The sequence below is a fragment of the Mytilus edulis genome, chromosome 13 (genome assembly GCF_963676685.1).
Source record: "Mytilus edulis chromosome 13, xbMytEdul2.2, whole genome shotgun sequence".
NCBI classification, from domain to species: Eukaryota; Metazoa; Mollusca; class Bivalvia; order Mytilida; family Mytilidae; genus Mytilus; species Mytilus edulis.
In genome coordinates, this window is record NC_092356.1 from 29,479,876 (window position 1) to 29,495,265 (window position 15,390).

At 32.4% G+C, this 15,390-nt stretch overlaps 1 protein-coding gene across 4 annotated transcripts; it reads left to right on the plus strand.

Moving 5' to 3' along the window:
• The first annotated feature begins 2,005 nt into the window (after positions 1 to 2,005).
• LOC139500843 (ankyrin-1-like) lies at positions 2,006 to 14,546 on the plus strand. Of its 4 annotated transcripts, none has more exons than XM_071289720.1 (5): positions 2,033 to 2,130; positions 6,333 to 6,551; positions 8,537 to 8,754; positions 9,405 to 9,536; positions 11,299 to 14,183. In XM_071289720.1, exon 5 carries the CDS (start codon positions 11,598 to 11,600, stop codon positions 14,025 to 14,027), a length of 2,430 nt encoding a protein of 809 aa, XP_071145821.1. In that variant the 5' UTR covers positions 2,033 to 2,130; positions 6,333 to 6,551; positions 8,537 to 8,754; positions 9,405 to 9,536; positions 11,299 to 11,597; the 3' UTR covers positions 14,028 to 14,183. The 4 variants fall into 3 exon arrangements, with proteins under 4 accessions (XP_071145822.1, XP_071145820.1, XP_071145821.1 ...); XM_071289721.1 differs by having other exon boundaries at positions 2,006 to 2,135; positions 11,299 to 14,546; XM_071289719.1 differs by having other exon boundaries at positions 2,006 to 2,135.
• Positions 14,547 to 15,390: the final 844 nt, after the last annotated feature.

Genomic DNA, 15,390 nt, shown 5'->3' on the forward strand with positions numbered 1-15,390 from the left:
ATATATGTTATGTATAATAATCATGGACAACTTACATTCAATATTAAGAAAGATCACAAATACGACTGCTTCCATTTAAGACGGAAATCGTCTAAAATTTAACTCAAATGCTAAAATTTTGAGTAAAGATTTCAGTAATTTATCATGACTTATTGATGCTAATACCTGATACAAAATGTACATGTGCATTTTATTGGCACAAACAGCCCATATTTATGTACCACAAGTATTCTACTTTCAAATAAATAGCTAACAGTTTACATTTTAACAATTTTGTAAAACTGCTATAGTTTGGGGCCAAAAAGGGGTCTTACTGGACCTCCTCCTTTCACAACTCAATGAGGCAGACAAATGAAGTTCAATAACAAAAACTCAGATAATCGCATAAACGGCAAAAGGATCGAAACCGAGTTCATTAATCAGGCAAGTGTTAATTGGTATACATGCATCATCCACCATGCAATTCCAAAATATATCAAGAATGCAACAGTTTAAAATAGGTCACAATTGATAAAAGTACAGGTTAAACGACTATTATGGTACAGTGTAACCTGCCTAATCCGACTCCTGAGTATTCCAACATCTTACTTTAAGCGACACATTTACATGGCGCCAAATTATGCCTATCCTTGCAGAAAAAAAAACCTGAGCATTCCGACACCCTGCTTTATCCGACATTTAACCTGAGTTGGTCAACCGTTATGGAATATCCGTTTCACAGATGTTTGCAGATATGTTCTGATGTCCCTTCCCCTTTTCCGAAATTTACCTACCAAATTAAACTAACGTGTTACCGGGTGTGTACTACAATATTCAACACGACGAGTGCCACATGTGGATCTGCTTACTCCTCCTCAGTACCTGATACACCTCTATATATATAGTTTGATAAGTCTCAGGAAATTATTTGGGATGGTACTAAGGCGTGTCTGAGACATGTTATAGGAAGTAAATCTTAACACATTTTTGTAATTACTGAAATTAAGTAGTAAATTTTACGAAAGTGCGAATTATAGTAATTTCGTACCATAACAAAAAATCATAATGTATACCATTTTGCACCAAGCAATTATCTCTTAGATAATGGGTTTTATTTGATAGGTTATTGATGTAGATTCAGATTCATTCCAATTAGAGTTTCGCCACATGTATAACATAAACTTTTACATACATATATAAATCTGTGAAAAAACTACATAAGCTGATGAAATAGACATATAAGTTCAATTCAATTTAAAAAACAATATGAGGCACTATTAAATTTATCATTTACAGTATGCTTTATCATGTTTATGAAATTTTTATGTTTTTCTTCTTATTAAAATGAACTAATCAGTGCTTACTATAAAACAAAATTGTCATAAATCAATTCATACTAGTATTCCCATTTAAAACTGAATATTTTTCATGCACCAAGTACGATATGAATTTGGTAAGAAAAAAGTAAAAAAACAAAATCACCGAATTCCGAAGAAAAGTCTAAACGAATAATCCCGAATCAAATGAAAAAATTAAAACCTCAAACACGTCAAACGAATGGATAACAATTGTCATATTCCTGACTTGGTACAGGCATTTTCGTATAAAGAAAATGGTGGATAAAACCAGTCGAAATCTTTTTCGCATATGGAAAGAACATGGTTTATCATGTTAATGTTGATGGCACGAAATAGCAAAATCATGGCACGAAATGGTAATTTTAGGTACGAATGACATCGGTACGAATTGACTGGACATGGATATACTGCATTTTTAATTAACTACACTTAGATGTCATTAAAAATGCAGTATATCCAATTAGAGGCAAACTGACAATACATAGATAACGTTCAATATGGATCAAATTTTTTAGAGACAAAAATCAATCAAATGAAAACACATAACGAACTTATAATTACATGAATTAACACTTATACAAATATAATGTTTTAAAAAACACAAAAATATAGATTTGTATACGTTATGTATGTTCCATTTTTAAAGTCCGTCAGTATAATACAAATACAGGTAAATAGATAGATCACGAGAATCCATACGACCTTGAACATGACTACTGTGGGCTGTTGAATTTTCGCCTGTATATTACAATGCTATGCGACCGGGAGTTAGAGGAAAATCGGTTTTGTTGAGGTGAGGTAAGTAACATTTTAAAAAGCGTTTTTGTTTTGTTAAAAATTATATGTTAGTTTCGATATTTTCAAAAAATCAAAATAATCAAACCAGGAACAGGTATAACAGGTCGAGAACTCTAAATTTCTTTACGTCAGAATATATTTGCATAGTAATTTCCCAAACACAAGGCCAATACGGCCTTGAAAAACAGACCAATCGACTCAATCAGCTACAATGCATTGTGGGCTACTACGAGTTTACTACAACCGGAATACACGTGGAATTGATGGAAGAACTGTCAGCTAATATAGTGTCTGGGATTCTCAAAATATATGTTTTTGTTCTGCGAATGTGATTTTTGTAAAATATATAACATAATCTTCAATTTGCATGCTCAGATTTAAAAAGTATTGTTTACGGGCTTCGTTATTCGACTTTCTTTTTCGCCTTGTTAAAAGTTGTTGAACAGGTTTTTCTCCATTGGTATGCATTGTACCTGTGCAATTATTTTACGACCTGAAACAGTGAAATTTCAGATGAAATGACCACTGTCCACTATGAAATTTTTTGAGCTCTTTTAAACCTGTATAATATCATTCCAAAATCATTTCTGCCTAGAAAAACACGAAAACTTTCATTGAAACATTTCTTTCTGTACTGGATGTGTAACATTTTTATCAGGTCCTGAACTGAAAGTAAAAACATCATAATATTCAGTATGCTAAAAATAAGTGTTATGAAAGCGGATCCAGCCATTTTAAAAAGGAGGGTCCTAACCCAGGATAAAAGGGGGTGGGGGTTCCAACTACATGTCCCCATTCTGGCAAATGCATTGATCGTTCATTGATCCCTTTTTGGATCCGCCACTGAGCGGGTACGGTATATAGCTTAATACATTTTGTATAGCTTCATCCATTGATAAAGTCCGTTTGTTGCTAGTTTTATCACAAAATATACCTCAGAGGTTTTTTTATCGTTCGGCTGCTGTCATGTTGACGTTTGTGAAATATCTCCAATATTTAAAGCTCATGGATCACAGTGGGTGCCACATTACCTATTATTTTTATTCTAAAACGTGCTTTGTATATAGAAATGAGAAGATGCGGTATGAGTACCAAATGAGACATCTTTCCAAAAAAGACACAATCTAGTAAAGTAAGCAGTCATAGGTTCAGTGCCGAAAAGTACGCTATAAATAACCCCAAAATTACTTGTGTAAAACAATCCAAAAAAAAAAATATAACCGGCCCAATATAATAAATAAAAGGAGAAGAATTAAATTCAAATATAAAATATACAAGTTAAACTATGCCTGTATATATTGTTTAAAGATGTCAATCTTATTTTCAAAGCTTGTATAAACAACTATACACACAAAGCAAGCAAGCCAACCAAAGTTTTACTTTGCAAGCATTAGGAAATCAGCTGTAATGATTTTATTTATTTTGGTAAATGTCCGAGCCCGTTAAAGGGACGACATCAAAAGTTCAATGAAGGATAAGAAACGTAATTCGCATAGTTTTTTCACTGACCCCACACCCCCTCTCTAAACTTAATTTAGGAAAAATTGATTGACCAAAATGTATTTATATAAAATTGATTTTGGATCGATAAAACTTGCAGCACTTTCACCCCACCCCCCAACCACCCCAAAAAAAAACACCAAAAAACTATTTGATTTAAGTTGTTTATCCTACGTCGATCTTTTGATGTCGTCCTTTAAAAAATGAAACTACAGTTGGTGACTTCACTACCTTCAAAACAAAGGGAACAGTTTGGAAGTTTCGTATACTGAAATGTGACAAAAATAAATACTTGTAGATTTTGTTAACACTGCCATGTATGTAAATATTTCTTCGCCTTTTTACGAACACAAAATCCAAGGATCACACATTTGCCTTGAATTATCTATACGAAAATTGCTGTACTCGTGAATATTAGCACCGACTGTTATCGACGGCTTACTTTACACTTGTAAGTTTGTCTTATGGGTAATTGTTTTTCGCTTTTGTTTCGTTGCTGTCGGGTGGACAAATACATGAAATCTCCGTGCCATCATCAAATATATTAATGGCTATATATCGGGTAATTCAAACCCTTTTTTCTTCGCATAGAAACAACTCTTCGTTAATCTGAGCATGGAAGGAATACTTTGTATCACGAACTATAAATGAGGATACACAAAATGAAAAACTAAGCGAAATTGTGAATCCCGAATTGCACGAAAAAATGTGTTGTATTTTAGTAAATAACACGTGTTCTCGGTTGATTGTAAACACGTAGTAGTCAATCATGCATTGTTACTCATTTAGTGGATTGGTCAAAAACCTAGGTAAAAATAAATTGCGTCACATGTAAATAAACAATTACATGTGAGAGAACATAAGTATGCTAATTTATGCATTTCCATATAAGGTAGTGGTCCCGACCTGTATAAGCAGAGACTTTCATACGGGAAATCCCTGGGTAGTTTATGATTTATATTTTGTATATTGAGTAAACTGGGTCAATGAGATATAAAACATGAAAAAACTATTCCAAACTGTTGTTTAAGTTGTCTTTGTAATAAGTATAACATATCTTGATATCAAACACAGACACTACTATTTGTTCACATGGGAACTACAAGTGACGTATGATATTTATTTTTATTGATTGTTAAGCGATAGTTAAGATAAAATTAAATGTCATCATAACATTTGCATTTAATAACAAGTATTAACAATAACTGCAAAATATCTATTATTTAGACATGTTAGATCAATGTTTACCGTTAAAAATTGATAGAGACGAGTCAAGCGTGAATTTAATACATTTAAATTGGTGATCATCTCAAAGGTATGAATTTAAATTTGATTGAAAGGTCCATTGAAAGCTTTACTAAAATTGATATAAAAAAAAAAGTAATAAAGTTTTTAAAGTAGACAATTGTTAATGGAGGCCTATTCGTCTATTTTTTTAAAATATGTTTTGGTTGATTGTTTGTGTGATTTAATATTGTAATAACATCTTAAAAAAGGTTCAGTCACAAAAGGGAGAATAATGATACCAAAGTGTCATTCAAACACATAAATCGAAACTAAACAGACAACTCAAATACTCCTAGAAACATGTTAAGGATGTACTCAGGTGAGGTTTTGGAATTTGTGTCAAATGTTCGGACTCCTTGGTGTTTTTCCATACAATACAATGTAAAATATTTTGCCCCATAACACCCATTTATTTTTTCAGATAAGACTTAATAGCTCATGAAAGGTAATTTACCAAAATTTTAGAAGATTCTTAATTTTCTTTCTTATGTTTTGAGACCTAATAATACCAATGCAAATATGAGGTAAAAGTCCGAGTCAGCCTTTTCCCGCCATATTTTAAATCTCAAATTTCTCGAAAAGGAGGTCCATGACCTATCAATATTTTTAGCTTATTTTTATCCTTAATTGATGCTCTACCAGCTTAAAGTATCAATTTTAACTTCTTTATTTATTAATTTTCACAAATGATTACAAACATAGAATTTTGTTTCTGGAAATAAATGCAAAACAAACAAAAAGGACATTTTCAGCTTCAAACCTGATTAGAAAAGTACAACGAAATAATACAAAAGCAAAGATCCACATCCAATTTCCATTCGATGACAAAACAAAATGCACTTATAACGATAATGTAAATACTAAAATTCGGGATCCCTAGAAAATCAATTACAAAGGAAGATACAGGGATATCTTAATGTAAGGTTTGTTAAATCAATGTTTGTTTGTAAATAAGAGGTATAATAAGAGTCATTATATGGCATCAGAAATTTCTGAAAATAAGTACAATTTTTAAATCCTTAGAGCTAATTTCTTAATGGTTGTAGATTAAGACAGTGGTAAGTTGTTTGCTTTATTTGCACAAACGTTTGCTCAAGAATTATATTTATGATTGATATAAGTAGAAAGAGTTTAACCTGTATACATTAAACTAACATTAGATTGGATGGTATTTTAGAGGTAAGGACAATCCATTTGAACATGTAAACATAACAGAACAGATAGTATTCAAACATATTTAATAAACTGGATTTTATGACAGTACATAAACTATTCGAAATATTTGAAAATAAGCAAGTTGTGAACCTTGATTTCAGTTTTAAAAAAAGTCACATATGGGTGATCATTTATATATTCAGATCAGATATTTGGATAATAAATCGTAAACAACACAAGGATGTTCTTTTTCAGAAATGGCAACTTCAATAAGTGCAGAAGAGACCTATTATCTACGTATTGCAAATTTGTTGCTCAAAGTAGCACCTACAGCTGTCAGAGTGAAGTTTGATAAGGAGTTTTATCCGTCAGGATTGCAGACGGTTCTTAATCAAAATAGAGTAAAAATCCAGGGACTTCTACAGAAGAGGATAATCAACCAAAAACAATGGAACTTACTTTTTCCAAGCTCGGGTATATTTTATTTGATTAAACCGTTGACACTTTGAGTTTGTTTTAATGATGGTTGACTGTACATTTGATTTGATTTTTGGTGTTTTAAAGCCACTTTTAAGCACCACATTTAGTCTATTTCGTGGCACTCAGTTTTTATTGGTGGAGGAAGCCGGAGTGCCCGTAGAAAACCACCGACCTGTGAACGGAAAACTGACAATCCTTGTCAAATAATCTTGGAGTCCAGTGCACCCGCACGAGCGGGGTTCGAACTCAAAACCTCAGTGTTGACTTACTAGTGATTACAGTAGTAACTACTTATACCACTCGGCCACAGAGGCCCACAAACATACGAACGCTAAAAAAGATTTTACAAAATTATTTCAAAACAGTTTAGATTGTGAAAAAAGCTTTCAACAATACATACATATATAGATTAGATTAGATTTTCCCTATCTATAACAACACTAATCATGACTTCTGGTCTTGAATGGAGCTCAAATAAAATATTCAATTGGGGGTTGGTTGGTCAATGGTTTTCCTGGTATGTATGTTGTCCATATTGTCCTTGTTATATGCACGTTGAGAAGCTATATGTGTCTTTTAATACAGTTTCGACTGCTGGATTTTCGTTGTGTCCAATTATCCAATTATGTGTGTTTGGTTTGCTCACACATTTTTTCCAATATAAGGAAACTGCAAACAACTTTCATACAAAAGGGATGTTTGGCTAGCTTTATGCCAGGTTTAACCAACATGACCAACTATTTTCTTTATAAAATACTTGTTTCAAGTTCAAGTCAATTTTTTCAACTTATTTCGTTGGTAAAAAAAGTCTGAAATCTAATCTGGTCAGGTTTTACTAAAGTACCACTTGATAAACATTTGAGGATCTCAATTTTGTTAATACTTGTTCTATTGATATACTAGTATTCAGTACTTAAATTCATCTGACATAAGCATTTGTTTAATAATGAAATTCGATACTATGTATTTTGCTAACTTTTGAAAGTAAATCTTTTACTGTTCATTTTCTATAAAACCAGACTTTTAAAATGAATTTTGTTTGTGACGAATGTTTTTTCCATGATTTTTCCTTTACTTCATTATTGATTTGACCTTCAAACTGTTTGATTCGAGTGCGGCTGATGAATCTGATTGATACGTACCGATTTAGTGTACTGAATAAACCGGCTTTTTATGTTTCACTCATTACCATCAATTCTGAATGCAACAACCCAACCGAAGGGCAGATAACAGCCGGGGGTCACCAATTGGTCTTCAACACAGCGCAAAAAATCGCACTCGGAGTAGGTCCTCAGCTGGCCTCTTAAACGAATTGTATACTAGTTTAGTTCGATATAAAAAAAAAATCTGCTTGAAAATTGATAATTTTAAACAAAGGAAAAAGAACAATATTTACCATCTTATTTACTGTTTTGAATGTTTGATTATAAACTAGATATATTTAATCATGGTCTTGTAGATTACATGTATTAAAAAAAATAAGGGACAGACATTCATTGACAAACATATCTAATATACTTCAAGTATTAACTAAAAAATGTCATAAACGGGACCATTGTTGAAGGGAGCCGCTTCTCAGTTTCAAAACACCAGTTTATAGTGATAGGGGATTGATAAAGGAATCAAAAGAGCAAAACAAATATATGGGTCAATGTGCTTGTTTTCGAGATATTAGCCATTGAAATTTTGACGGGAGAAAAATTATCTCTTGACTTATAGCTTTATCATTGACAAGTTAAAGTTCTCAAAAACTATTAAAAATAATTAAAAAGACTTTCACAGATGGCTTATCATTATGCATGTAAAAGATATATTGAAAGAAAAATGGGGTTCAAAAGGCATTTTTTTTAAGGCACTCAAATGGATAAATCAGAGAATTACGAAAAGCTGACAAAAAAACCCCCAAAACATGACAAGCGAACTTCCTTATCTAGCTACCAGCTGACAAAGGACATGCATAAAGAATAATTTACTTTCAGGTACAGCTGACTCGTCTACTTTTGATGTAACTCTTATGATATGCTTACTCAGGAATCTGGCTAAAATAAATATCCAAGATAACCTCCCAGTATCTACTGATACAACTGAGGAGGCAGCTTTGTCAAGAATCAAATTTTACCGAAATGAGATTGCTCATAACGATAGTGGAACTTTGAGAGAAAAACAATTTCACCAGTACTGGGAAGAAATTAGTAAGGTAATTCGATTTCCTAGCAGTTGATTACAAAACAGGATAGTCTCGTCATTTCATCAAAATGAAACTATCTGGCAAAACTTAATATGTTAGATATTTGTTTGTTTCATCAGAGGCTCTCGCTCCATTAAACGTTTTAAACATTTTTTCTGCAGTTTATTTGTGTTTACAATTTATCTCATTCTCACCCTGCTTAACATTTTCCTGTCCCGTTGATTATTTTTGATTATATGTTACTTTCCTCTGAATTTCGTATTGTGACGTCATAAAAAAAGGCGATACTGTCTGATGCCGTCACAAAGAAAAACACATCATTTAGCTCACCATTCAATAAGAAGGATAAAAATTGCGTGTATATCATTTATAAATCTTCTGAGAAACAGATTCCAACACTACATTTCGTGCAATATATATTTATCAACTCTCGACAGATAAAAATAAAATATTTAAAACGCGTGCCGAGGCTCGCGTTTAAATTTCGAAACTTAACTGTCTCTAGCGGGTAACTATTGTATCACACTTGATGCTATGGTAGAATCTATATTTAACGAGAAAAAGGAAATAAAAGGATATGTTTGTAATGTTCAGTTAATGGAATTATCTGTATAATGTTACTTAGAAATGTCCATTTACACAATACTTATATTTTAAAGGCTATTATTCTCCTTGGAGGACAAAATTACTGTGTGTTGACCTGAAAGTCTGTAATCTTGATGGTCATGACAAGGAAGTATTGATAGAACTTAGAAATATCAGAATCGAAACTATCCCGAAAGGAGCAATAGGTATTTTTTTTCTTCATTACAAGATCTAAACATTAATGTAACACTAGTTAAGGATGTACTTGGGTGAGGCTTTGGAATTTGTGTCAAATGTTCGGACTCTTTGGTGTTTTTCCATACAACACAATGTAAAATATTTTGCCCCATAACACCCATTTATTTTTTCATATAAGACTTTATGGCTCATGAAAGGTCATTCACCAAAATTTTAGAAGATTCTTGATTTTCTATCTTTTGTTTTGAGACCCAAATAATACCAATGCAAATATAAGGTAAAAGTCCGAGTCAGCCTTTTCCCGCCATATTTTAATTCTCAAATATCTCGAAAAGGAGGTCCATGACCTATCAATATTTTTAGCTTATCTTTATCCTTAATTGATGCTCTACCAGCTTATAGTATGAATTTTAATCTCTTAGTTTATTATTTTTTTACCTAACCTCACCTAAGTACATCCTTAAAAGATGGTTGAACCGATAAATGAAGATACAAATCATAATAACAAACAAACACCTAGAAAATGTTATGGTAAAAAAAAGTATGATTGTTCACAGAACTATATATTATCATAAAGTGTATTAGTAAGTAAGAGCGTATTTTAATGACATCTGTTAAACAATGGACAGATTAAATGTACTTTAAATGAGAAGTCAATTTCAACACAATAACAACTTAAATATCCATTTAGAGCTGATCAAGAAAATGCCGTGATAGGCCTTTGTTAGTCTTGTATTATTTTAATTTTAGTTTCTTGTGTACAATTTGTAAATTAGTATGGCGTTCATTATCACTGAACTAGTATATATTTGTTTAGGGGCCAGCTGAAGGACGTCTCCGGGTGCGGGGATTTCTCGCTTCATTGAAGACCTGTTGGTGACCTTCTGCTGTTGTTTTTTTCTATGGTCGGGTTGTTGTCTCTTTGGCACATTCAAAATTTCCATTCTCAATTTTATATTATATATAATTATGAAATAAAAAAACGTAAAGAAATGGAAGCTCTTTTTATGTTGATTAACTATAATAACACTTAGTTTCGAAAACTAAAGATAGGTTTAGATTGACACAATTTAGCAAGAGTTATTTCCTTTTTATTGTCATGTTGTAGGTCTAAGTGCGCAAATTCCTTCATAAATCAGGCAAATTTAACATGTTATGCTAACCGCTTACCGTTTGAATATTCCATTTTTGTATTACAAACTTTTGACTCCGGACTACATAATTTTTTCACTGGTTACCTTTTCTGAGGTTGAACATCACAGTACAAGTCAGATAAGAGCCAGCTAAAAAAGTGAAACCAAGTTTTCAATGGTACTATTTTGGGGGAAACTTAACTGCTGAACATTTTCTTTACTCGACAAAATTATAGGCAAATAAATACTTTCCCCTCAAATCACACCGATTATACGTTTTATTTTACTTATTTTGGTTGCTCTTACTTAACTGAGTACAAGTATGTTCAACCACAGAAACGCTTACCCGTTGAAAAACGATATAATCCGGAGTCAAAAGTCGGTAATATCAAAATAGTCTATTAAAGTGTGTTTTATTAAGCCTTTATAAATTGATCACTACGATCTAGTATGATTCTCACGTCAGACTTGTGTCAATCGCCTGTTTCAATATGGTAAGTCCAATAAAAAAAAAGAACAATTTATCACTCCAAAATTGCAACAAAGAGAAATAACTTCGTTTTTCGAAACATATCTATTCTCAAATTTACGATAGATTGATGTAATTCAATATTTGATAATTTTCAACTCTCTTCAGTTGTTCATAACAGTCTGTTAGAAGAATGGTCCACTGTTGATGAAAAGGTTGTTCAAACTAGAGCTATCAAAAGAATATTAGAACTTTTGGAAGAAGAACACGTGTTGACAGTTATTGGTCCGCCAGGATGTGGCAAATCGACAGCTATACACCATGCTGCTCTACAGCTGCGTGAGAAAGAGGATTATGTTATCGTTCCAGCTAATTTTCCAGGTGAAATCATACAATACTATAATCCAGAGTGCAAACAAGTATTTGTTTATGATGATATATGTGGTAAATATGCTATAAACCGTCAAATGCTGGACAATTGGTGTGTACAATTTAATGCAATCCAGATCATTTTAAGCAGCAAAAAAGTGAAAATATTAAGCTCATGCAGAAATTATATTTTCAAAAATAGATGCTTTTCCAAAGTAAAACTTTTTTCTGAAACTTATGTTGACATAACATCAGAAAAATATTCGTTATCTGGAAAAGAAAGATCTCTCATTGCAGAGGTTTATCTATCGGCAAATGAAGTAAACATTTTACAGAGATCAAACATACTTATGACATATGATTTTTTTCCACTTTTATGTCAGTTGTATTCATCAAATAAGTCCATTGATGTAGAAAAATACTTTTCGGATCCTATTGAGGCAATTAATGTAGAGCTAGAATCTCTAATGAACGAAACTGATCAAACAACTTTTGCAACACTATTTTTATTTGTTATCTATAATAACTGCATAGACGATAACATTTTTACTCGGAGAGTAGTAGTAAGAAATATTTTACCGGATTTATCAGACCATTTTGAATTTTCGTCACGTTGGTCAACCCATGTTGTCAAATTACAATTGAATAAACTCACCAACAGTTTGGTAAAAAAATGCGACAATTCTTATAGTATAGTACACGACAAGATTTTTGACATCCTGGTTTTGTTTTTCGGTAACAAATATTTCGATCTCTGTCTCGAAGAAGCACACACCGATATAATACGAGACCGATTTCAGTTGTTGTCCCTAAATGCAGAGGTGTCCGAAGGTATGATTACTGTTGCAGCAGATAAGGAACACGCATATTTTGACAGAATTTCAAATGATATTCGTAATGGTCAAACAGAAAATGTGTTTTCCAACATTCAGATAACTTATATTTCTTATCAACAAAAACTTATGACACACCTGGAAAATAACGAGGATTTGCTTAAAATTGTTTTATCCTTATCAGAGAAAGAATCTTCACCATTACTTACTGTTGCAAATCAAGGACTCAGTTATCTTGTAGGCTCGCTGATTGATTTAGGATTTAATGTAAATGTTCTCGACAAAAATGGCCGATCCCCTCTGTTTCTCGCTGCCTATTTTGACTATACTGAAAGTGTTGAATTATTGTTGAATAAATCCGCTAATCCTGATTTATGTAACGACAAAAAGATATCTCCACTCCATTTAGCATGTCTAAATGGAAGCATTGGAATGGTAAAACTATTGATCAACTACAAGTGTAGCAAAGACATTCGTAGCTACTATTGGCATACACCACTCTACTTTGCATCAGTGTTGGGTCATACAGAAATTGTCGCATTTTTGTTAGAAAATAAAAGTGATGCTAATATTTGCAGCAAAAACAACAACAACGCTTTGCATGCTGCCTGTCACTTTGATAATGAGGAGATTGTAAAATTACTTATAGATTATGGATGCGATCCAACTGTATTGTCTGTGTATAATGAATCCCCCCTTTTTGTTGCATGTCTTCATAACAGTATTTTATCAGCAGGCTTATTATTAGAAGCAGGATGCAACCCTAATGTGTATACAAATGTGGAAGGGAATTATAATCCGCATCCTAGTATAAAGCATATTGAAATAATAATCCATTCGATAAAAAATGACACATACGAGCATATGTGTGCATTACTTTTAGAGGATGCAGAGTTCTATGAAAATTCGTGTGCAAGACTTGCAGTGGCTATGAATGATTTTTATTATATTAACTTGGAAGGTCTCGTGACCAAACCACTTTCATCATTTAATATGACTCCACTTTTTGTAGCATCATCAAATGGAGACGTTGATTTAGTTAAATTGTTGTTAGAGCACAACGCCAATCCAAATTTGGGAAACGGTTTTAACGAAACTCCATTATATTTTGCAGCTGAAAAAGGATACATAGAAATTGTAAATATGCTTTTCGAATTTAATGCTGATCCAAATTTATGTAACAATAGTAATGTATCACCGCTGCAGACAGCAACTGTAAATGGATTTTCGAAAATTGTTTCCTTGCTATTACATAATGGAGCAAATCCTAACCATGATGACAATGACAATGGCCCCCTAATGATCCTTGCTACACACAGATGGTTTTATGATATAGTTGAACTGCTGTTGAAATTTAATGCTAATCCAAATATCTACAATGGAAAAGGCGAGACCTGTTTGCACCTGGCTTCCCAAATGGGTGCAGTTGAAATTGTTAGATTACTACTCGAAAATCACGCTGATCCAAACGTTGTTGATTATAGTTTGAATACTCCATTGCATATAGCGTCACATGCTTTACGTCACTCGGTGTTTATTAAATCTAGTGTTCGGAGAAACAATATAGTCATGAGTTTGGAAAAACTATACATCCAACCATTCATAGACTACGTATCACAGTCGGTTCACCAAAAATTTAGAGAAACAGTTAAGTTATTATTAAAGTATAAAGCTGATCCATTAAGCGTTGTTTAAAGTATTTTTCAGAAGTTGGCCTGTATTTTTACTAGTGACACGAACAATAAATCAAAATGTCTTTCTATAGATAAGGTGGTGGAATTTTATTTACGGAAAATTGCTATGAAGTGAAAGATATTTTGTTCGCATGAATTTGCAAGTGTTATAAAAGAAGATGGGTTTTTGTTTTTATTTCTGACATACACTATAGTAGAATACGTATGTACTAATATTTATAAGAAGTTGCTTTTTCACAAAGTCTAAGTCCGCAGGAAGATAAGTTACCATGTCAGTACACATTATTCTTACTCCGGCTTAACAGCTCATTAGTCCTTAATGATGCGTGTGGCGTTACGAACAGAACATATCGATTTATTAAATTTTTGTAGCCCTGGGTGGAGACTTCTCACAATGTAAGCGATCACGCTACCAGGAGACGATCAAGACAGTCAATTCTAGATATGTGTTTCGTAGTTATCTTTTATGGTTTTTATTTATGTAAATAAAGCTGTTTTTGTTATATTGCATGTGTAACATAGTTTTTGTCTGACTTCCGTTTAAATTGTAGAAAGCAAGTCATAGGAATTGTAATCCGGCGATAAATATAAGAAGTAATAAGAGAATTGTCTTCGATTGAGTGCATGGTATGGTCGTGACGTGTACATTTCTGTCTAGCTTCTGACCTGACATGACCTAACCTTGACCCGATTGCTATTGACCAAGAATATAACTCAGTCTATACGATAATTGTAGTAAATTCTTTAGAAATCATCAACATAAGTTCGATCTTGGGAAGTTAAGAAGGTGAGAAATGTCAGCCTTAAAAAAATATGTACACTTGTTTTAAATGGTCCTCGTGTGACGTAGTTTATATTTCAGCTACGCATTAATGTTTATGCTTTTTTTATGTTCCCCATCTTACTTGTAAAGATTAATCGAAATTTGTATGCCTTCATGCAAGTGATTACTGTTGTCTTTCGTTAAGATGTTAGCATTTTTGAAAATTGTTGTTTCGGGCCTATTTTTTTCAATTTCTAAAATATTTCTCATTGTTTCTACAATCACATATAAAAAGTAAAGCAGATTAGTCCGTACAACTTATACAATGCATCTTATTATTTCGTTTTCCTTGAAAAAAAATGCAAGTATTCGCATAAAACAATTTTTAAAAATTTAATTACAAGCCTTGTCATGCCCTGATTAGTGTGACAAGTTTGACTTGTTGTATTTATCAAACAAATATTTTTTGTAAGAATGTAATAACATGTTGTATATGAAAAAAATGATTTTTTTCTATGGTATTTGTATAAGATGATTTATTTTGAATAAACGACTGTGCATAAGTTGAGAACCTCATTCTGTATAGGGATGACATCAAAAG

What these genes read in the sequence shown, in the direction of transcription:
- LOC139500843 (XM_071289719.1), top strand. Translation starts at nt 11,598, where the DNA reads ATGCTGGACAATTGGTGTGTACAATTTAATGCAATCCAGATCATTTTA.